This window comes from Molothrus ater, chromosome 25, assembly GCF_012460135.2.
Source record: "Molothrus ater isolate BHLD 08-10-18 breed brown headed cowbird chromosome 25, BPBGC_Mater_1.1, whole genome shotgun sequence".
NCBI classification, from domain to species: Eukaryota; Metazoa; Chordata; class Aves; order Passeriformes; family Icteridae; genus Molothrus; species Molothrus ater.
In genome coordinates this window covers 3,288,601-3,296,778 of record NC_050502.2, presented here as the reverse complement: position 1 = coordinate 3,296,778, position 8,178 = coordinate 3,288,601, and the positions used below count along the sequence as shown (strand labels likewise).

General features: G+C 52.0%; 1 protein-coding gene across 2 annotated transcripts in view; it reads left to right on the top strand.

The window, feature by feature from the left end:
* RASSF5 (Ras association domain family member 5) overlaps positions 1-7,969 on the top strand; it is a 33,652-nt gene extending 25,683 nt beyond the window's left edge. For both annotated transcript variants that reach the window (XM_054517276.1, XM_036398348.2), the window contains 4 exons: positions 2,181-2,294; positions 3,748-4,045; positions 4,344-4,459; positions 5,112-7,969. In XM_054517276.1, coding sequence (XP_054373251.1) covers positions 2,181-2,294; positions 3,748-4,045; positions 4,344-4,459; positions 5,112-5,264 — 681 coding nt within the window. In that variant the 3' untranslated portion in view covers positions 5,265-7,969. The remainder of the gene's footprint in view (positions 1-2,180; positions 2,295-3,747; positions 4,046-4,343; positions 4,460-5,111) is intronic.
* The last annotated feature ends 209 nt before the right edge of the window (positions 7,970-8,178 follow it).

Genomic DNA, 8,178 nt, shown 5'->3' with positions numbered 1-8,178 from the left:
CATGGCAGGGACACCTTCCCCTGTCCCACGGTGCTCCAGCCTGGCCTTGGGCACTGCCAGGGATCCAGGGGCAGCCACAGCTGCTCTGGGCACCTGTGCCAGGGCCTGCCCACCCTGCCAGGGAAGGATTTCTGCCCAATATCTGATGTAAATCTCCCCTCTTTTGGTTCAAAGCCATCACCCCTTGTCCTGTCCCTCCATGCCCCTGTTTAAAGGCCCTCTCCCTCCCTTGGAGTGACCCCAGTGTCCCTGCTGTCCCCTGGGTGCCACCCCAGTGTCCCTGCTGTCCCCTGGGTGCCACCCCAGTGTCACAGCTGTCCCCTGGGTGCCGCCCCAGTGTCACAGCTGTCCCCTGGGTGCCACCCCAGTGTCACAGCTGTCCCCTGGGTGCCACCCCAGTGTCACAGCTCTCCTCTGGGTGCCACCCCAGCGTCCCCGCTGTCCCTTGAGTGCCACCCCAGTGTCCCTGCTGTCCCCTGAGTGCCACCCCAGTGTCCCTGCTGTCCTCTGGGTGCCACCCCAGTGTCACAGCTGCTCCATGGGGAGGGGGTCCCAGAGGTGTCCAGCTGTTTGCTGCTCTGGGGTGGAAATGGAGCAATCCTGAGCTGTCACTGGGGAATGGCCTCAGTGAACCCAGGGCTGCCCAGTCCCAGCAGTGCAGCCTTCCCTGCCTTGCCAGACTGCAACCAGGCTTTCAGTTTGTCCTCTGCTTGATTCTCCTTCTGAAAGAAACAACAAGGGTAGCCTTGGGCAATATTGGCTTATTTACAGATTCCTTGTCCTGTGTGCTCTGGGGCTGCCTGGGAAGACACAAGCTCTGCTCCCCAAGATGCTTTTTTCCCCCCCTTTTTTCCCCCCCTTTTCCCCCCCTTTTTTTCCCCTTTTTTTCCCTTTTTTCCCCCTTTTTTTTCCTTCTCAGAGATTGCAGTTTTCATTCTGAGCCTTCCCAGCCTTGATGGCACATCCCTTCACGCTTCCTGCTCCCTGCTAACGCCAGCTTCTGAGCAAGCCCACATAAAATCTGGGCAAAATGCATTTGCAGGCTGTCACCGGGGAGGGCGGTGAGTTCTGGGGAGGCAGCAGAGCTCTGAGCAGGGAGATCCAGCCCACTGAGCATTGCCCAAGACACACAGAGGCTTGTTTGCTGCAGATTGAGCAGATAAAGCAGGCAGTGATGCGGAGGAGACCTGCCCTCGAGGGGAGCCAGGGGAGGTTTGGATTGGATAAGAGTGAAAATTTCTTCATGAGAAGGGGAAATGGTGGAATCACCATGCCTGGAAGTGTTCAAAAGGCTGGGAATGTGACACTTGGGGACATGGTTTCATGGTGCTGTGTTGACAGCTGGGCTTAATCTCAGAGACCTTTTCTGACCTTAATGATTCTGTGATTATTCATTAGTGATATTTCCATGGCTGGCCTTCAGGCAGAGCCCACCTACAGGTCAGACCCGTTGGTTTTGGAGGAAATTCCCCCAAACCTGGGTGAGCAGCAGCCTCTGTCCCCTTCTGGGACAGCGGGCTGGGATTCCTGGGCTGCCTGATTTATTCAGTCACACAGCCAGCATGCTGCTCTTGTGTGCTTTTATTGCTCTGAGCTGTGATTTCCCAAGCTTTGGACAAGAGCAGTGAGAGATTTAACTCCAGCTTCTGCCTGGGTGAGCCCACTGGAAGCTGCTTGAGTTTTGAGCAGTCAGAGCTGTGAATACTGGAAATAGGATGGGATTTTTTTTCTTGCATTACTTTGAGGAGTCAGAGCCTTGAATACTGGAAATAGGATGGGATTTTTTTCTTCCATTACTTTGAGGAGTCAGAGCCTTGAATACTGGAAATAGGATGGGATTTTTTTTCTTGCATTACAAAAAGGAAATAAATGCTTGCAGCTGGAGGTGGCTTTGCTTTCAAAGTGGGTTTTAAAGGTTGGATTTTTGCCCTGGTTTGTAGTCGGATGCGTTACTGCTCCGTGCCACCACCTGGTGCATTTTGTGTTGCCTCCACTTCCTGTCACTGGTGTCAGAGGTGGTTTGGGGTTGGGATGTGGCATCCTGCCCATTTGGGGACAGTCCCCACCTGCGTCATCAGTGCTCAGGATCTGAGCAGGATCTGTTCCTGCTTTCAGGAGCTGAACAGATGGAGCATTACCCAACACACAAAGCAGCTAAAGCCCCACTCTTCTGATTGCAGAATGTGACACAAACCGTAGAAGAAGAAAAACCCGAGCCTCCAACCGTCCAGGAGATCAAACAGAAGATTGAAAAGTACAATGCAAAGGTCACCAACTGCCTGCTGATGAAACTGGTACGTGCTGGGCTGGTTTCCCCTCACACACACAGACTGGGGCTGGTTCCCGTGGGCCCTGAATGGGGCCAGCCTGTGGGGAAGGTGGCACTGGGGTGAGGGTGGCTGGCAAGCTGCTTTTCCTCCTGCTGGGCTTCCCAGTGTCACTGACACTCCAGGTGACAGCTCCCAGTAGAGCGTGAGACTCTTGATCTCAGGGTCGTGGGTTCGTGCCCCACGTTGGGCGCCAATAAATTGGAATTAAATACCAATATTGCCTGATGGAACGTGCCTGGGCTCACCTGGCCCTTGCTGCTTGACCAAGGGTGGCAGCTGTGGTGGTTTCACCTCAGAGACACCTTTGGCTGGCTGGGTGTGTGGTGGTTTCACCTCAGAGACACCTTTGGCTGGCTGGGTGTGTGGTGGTTTCACCTCAGAGACACCTTTGGCTGGCTGGATGCTGCAGCTGAGCACTTGGGACAAGTCCAGGCGTACAGGAGCTCAGGTTTACCTCTGCTGGAGAGGCTTCAAGGCGAGGTGAAGGAAAAGGAGTCGGTTCTGATGGAGGGCTTGGATCCAGAGCTTTATTCTGGCCCACAGGCCTCTGGATCCAGCAACAGCTCCAACAGAACAAGAAAACCCCGTGGTTGCTGTTCCTTTTAACCCCAGGGAGAAGGGGAGGGAAGGGGCAGGGAGCCACCAACCAGGTAAGGGGGGGGGAAGTCTCAGGGGACAAATGACACCTGGATGGCCCAATGTCCCCAGGGCTGAGAGGCAGCTTTTGAACTTCGCCAATCACACCTTCCCTGCCTCCACCCCTTCCTGCTGGCACTGATCTCTGGCAAGGAGCTGCCACAAAGCCTTGTCCCAGATGGATGAGCCCCAGTGGGGATGAGTCATGGAGGAACCGGGGCTGTGAGCTGTTGGAAGTGGCTTTAGGAACACAAAACCTTTCTAGAGAGAGGAGCTCTGCCCTCAGCACTGCCAGGCTTCCTGGGTGCACTGTGCAGAACCAGGCTCTTCCCCTGATTCCTGCATTTTTGTGGAGCTGAGGGTGGGATAAGAGACCTGTGGTGGGATCAGGGATGATCTGTAACATGGAGATGTGAGAATCTCTTAAATGGGGAATAAAACATAAGGAATAAGTTTGGGACATCCTGCTGAACCAGGGGTTTCAAATCCATATTAAGTGCAACTACAAATTCCATGCAATGGAATTTCCATAACTGCCTCGTAGCAGGGCTGGTTTGAAATCAAACAAGATCCCACAGGCGAGAGAGGAAGGGATGAGTCACTACCAAGAGAAAATCAGCAGTGACTGGCCTGAAATTACTGGGTACTTTTGACATGATTAATGAGAAACGCTGGAACTCCCGGAGCGGGGGCAGCTCCTGCTGTCACCCCACACTTGTTGTGGTGGGAAAGGGGCTGGAGAAGCTTCCTGGAGCCTGATCCTTGTGTGCTTTGTCCCCAGAACGATGATGGGACCTACACAGGGTTCATCAAGGTGCACCTGAAGCTGCGGCGGCCGGTGACGGTGCCGGCCGGGATCCGGCCCCAGTCCATCTACGATGCCCTCAAGGAGGTGAACCTGGCTGAGATGACAGACAAGAGGACCTCCTTCTACCTGCCCCTGGATGCCATCAAGCAGCTGCACATCAGCAGCACCACCACGGTGAGCGAGGTGATCCAGGGGCTGCTGAAGAAGTTCATGGTGGTGGATAACCCCCAGAAGTTTGCACTTTTCAAGGAGATGAGGAAAGATGGGCAAGGTGAGTTCAGGGCCTGGCAGCTCTGCCTGGGGTTGGTGTGCTCTAGGACTCACTGGGGTCTCAGGCAGGAAAAGCCTAAATCCAGGTGAATCAATGGCCAGACCTCCACAGGTGCTTAGGGTAACAGGGAATTGATTTCAGAAAGGGTGAAACCACCTGAGACCTTACAGGGATCGTTGTGAATCTGAGACTCCGCCCTGCGATCCTGAGCATCCTTTTCCATGCTCCAGCTGATCCCCTGAGCTTCCCTCTGCCCTGGCAGCCCTGATCTCACTGGGGGTGTCTGCTGTCCTTGCAGTGCTCTTCCAGAAGCTTCCTCTCACCGAGTACCCCCTGTACCTGCGGCTGCTGGCGGGCCCTGACACCGACGCGCTGAGCTTTGTGCTGAAGGAAAACGAAACGGGGGAAGTTGAGGTACACTTGTGACTTTTCCTTGTTTTCACACAAATATGGAGCACATGGCAGAGCTGGGAGATGTGTGACAGAGGCAGCACAAAAAGGGCTGTTTCCCTCTTAGAGGTCTTTTTTTGCTCCTGAATGATCTGGGTTTTTTAAACAATTCAAACTTGAGTCTTTTATTGCTCCTGAATGATCTGGGTTTTTAAAACACTTCAAACTTGAGCTGTGGAAATGCTGAGGCCAGTTTTGATGGCCACTCCATAATCTGTTTATGGAACGAACGCGGCAGGGCAGCCCCAGGGTTAATCCTCTCTTAGATTAGCTGAGCACTGTTATAAGTAATCCACTAATTTAAGTAAAAGCCAGGGACACTCAGGTAATAAATTCACAGCCAGTTTTGGGTTGAAATCTTGCTCTCCACCACAGTGAAGCAAATGCTGGGAGCTGCTGCATCCTGCAGGATTCTGCTTCTCATTTGGGGTGGGAGGATTGGGATGGTCCTTCCTGCTGTAGCCCTTTATCCCATCCCTCTCACCACTCGAGGTGAAATCCCTGGAGATCAGACACATTTAAATGTATTTTATTGCTCCTGCTCACAGATTCAGAGGTAAGAACCCACAAAGCCCAGCAGGTGTGTGCTCACTTTGCCTCTCTGCTGGTTTTGCAGTGGGACGCCTTCTCCATCCCGGAGCTGCAGAACTTCCTGATGATCCTGGACAAAGAGGAGAAGGACAAAATCCAGCAAGTGCACAAGAAGTATGAGAGGTTCAAACAGAGACTGCAACAGACCCTGAAAGAGGCCAGAGGCAAACCTGGATAACCTTCAGGAGGCACTGGGCATCAGACTAAGATAGAGACTGTTTTTAATGAAAAGACTTCTCAGGACACCTTAGTAGTCATTCTCCCTCTTCAACCTTCCGTAAGGACTGGCTCCCAGCACCCCTAAAATGATCCTATTGCATTTTCTTCTTCTGAAACCTCTTCTCCCAGGACCAGAGCCAGTCCAAGAACGGGAAGCCTGTTTATAAAACAGCTTCAACAAAGCAAACACAGCTGCTGGTTGGATTTCCAGCCGTGCCATCCGCTGGAGAGGCTGCGTGGAAAATCCTCAGTGTGACACCCAACAGGACCCCTGTGCTGGCTGAAGTTTGGAGCAGGGCAGCTCTTGCTGTTCCTGCTCCTCCCAGCGAGCTGCTTGTTCCTGTTTGGAGGTGCTGTGGCCCACAGTGCCCTCATGGCCCAGTTCTGGTTTCGTAAGGAGAGCACAGGAAAAGGGGAGGAGGTTGTTGCACCAAACCACGTGGGTGTTGCAGCTCTAGCCAAGCCCTGGACTTGTTCAGGCCTAAGGCAGCCAGGGAAATGCCAGGTTAGGACACCAAGGCAGCTGCAACACCCCAACAGTCTGTTAGTAAATATTATTGCAACTTGGTAATAGTAATTCCCAGGAAAGTCATTCATTTTGATTCTATTTGACTTCTAATTTTGGAAAGAGCTGAATTACAGTAACTGTCCCTGATGCTTAGCCAAGTTAGCCAGGGTTTCACCAGTTCTCTACTCTGTAGGAATTGGGACCTATGTTCCCGGAAAATTCTGTTTGAAAAGTGTAAAGGTGATGGTTGGGGCACAGGCTGAGGGTTCAGTGTTGAAGGTTTAGCAATATGTGTCCATCAGAGGAACCCAGGAAAGCTCAAAACCCCTTCACAAATCAGATTTTGAGCTGTGAGCGCGCCTGGCCCCGAGGGAGAGGAGCCCCATCCAGGGCTGGGGTGTGGAGGTGGCACCAAGGAAGGGAATTACTGTCCTTGGATGCTTTCTGCTCACCTCACCTGAGCTTCCTCCTGCTCCTGCTGTCCCAGCCCTGCTGTCCCTGTGCCCTGTTCTCCCTCCCCACTCTCAACTGGTGCTGTCCTGCATGTCCAGGAGGCTTCCCAGGATTTGCTCTCTCCGTGGAGCCAGGAGAGGACAGCAAGTCTCTCTCTGCCTGTCTCAGGGCTGCCACCACGCCATGCTGAGCATCCCTCAGCAAAGTCCTCGAGCTGCAGGCTGGGTCCCTGCCCTCCCTCTTGCTGCTGAGGCCGTGCAGGGGTCACTGCTGGGCTGCAATGATCCTGGGGGAGAGGATGGGCCCCGTGTTTACCCTCAGTGCTCCATACCGAGCACGCTGCACACAGCCAGGGCCAGCCCTCCCTCTGTTCACAGCCCAGGGAGCAGGGAATGTCAGTGCTGGATTGGGATGGAGCGGGGACGGGGTTGGTGTGGGCTCATGGAGCTCACTGTGGCTGCTGGGATCCCTCCTGCACCCCGTGGGAGGGGAGGCAGCCGGTTATTGGGGAATAGGGAGGAGTTCAAATTTACCTCAGTGCCTTTTTTTTCCCTTAAGTGTGAAAACCTTGCATTTGGGCTAAGGAGGAAGCCGTGCAGAGCCTTGTCCCTCCTGTCCCCACAGCACTGATGTGACAAGGCCCTCGTGTCTGGGGAGGGATGAGGAACTGCTTTGTTTCTTTCTGGAAGGTGATTGCTTGGGATTATTTTTTTTTTTTCCCAGATTTTGAGTATGTTTGTTTCTAAACCTTATGAGAGTAACTGCATGACTTGGTGTGAAAGCCGCTTTCTGCCGAGCTCAGTTGCAGCTCCTGTTGTGGTCAGCAGTGAGGGTTTGCTCGCAGGGCTCTGGTGCAGAGGAGCCTCCAGCTGTACTGTACTCTACACCCAACGACCTTTAATAACACCTGCCGTGCTCTGGGGCTGTTTGTCCAGCCACAGGCAGACTTAGCACTTCACTGTTCACTTGTGGAGTCATTGAAATGCCGTTTATCTGGTGCTTTGAGCCTTGAGAGCACCGTATAAATACTTCAGTTCCACCGTGGGGAAGAGCGCTGTAGAAACTGCCGGTGGCTCTCAGAGCGAAGAGCCACACGCTTGGTTTGAAATCCCTTTTCTTTCTGGCTGAAAGTTGTGCAGGTTTATTTCTAGTTTTATTTTTATGTTGGTGTCCCCTGTCCCTTCCTGGCCCCAGCATGTCTTTGACAGTTTGTAGAAGGCATGGCTTCGTATGCAATCACTGTGGATGCTGCTGAAAACCTCCTGCACCAGCAGGGCTCGTTCTTTTGGTTTTTTTGGTTTTTTTTCAATATGAGGGGCATTTGAGGAATTGGTAGGTGTGGAAACTCAAATTCTCAAGGGTCAGTTGAGCTGGTTTTAGGAGTATTTGCCCCTTCTTTAAGCGCAGATCCTGTTGGCAGTGCCTTTGGTTAGCAATTGTCTCGCCTACATCGTGTGAGTTTATTTTCCATGGCTACTGTAAAACCTGTAAAATAATGTGTATAGGATGGAATAGTAGAGCTTCTATGGCAAAGTGAAATGCATTTTTGCAATGCTGTAATTTATTTTTACTACTCCCTAGTGATTCTATGGCATTTTTACAAAATGTCTCACTCTCAACTTTTTTTGAAGGTTCTGGAACTATTTGTTCATATGCAGACAGTGTAAGAGAAATGAGAATAAAGCTGTCAGTAATAAAAGAAATCTCTTGAACTTCTTTTTCTGGTACCCTCCTATGGAACGTCAGTGGATTTAGCCTAAAGGGAAATACAGGAATCCTTCCTAGAAGTGAATTTAAATTTCCTAACTTACTGTTAAAGAGCTAAAGAATATTCACACTTGTAAGACCTGACCAAAGTGTTCCATTAATTTAAGCTTTTAGCTGGGGCTGACAGAACTGTTACCTGTGATAA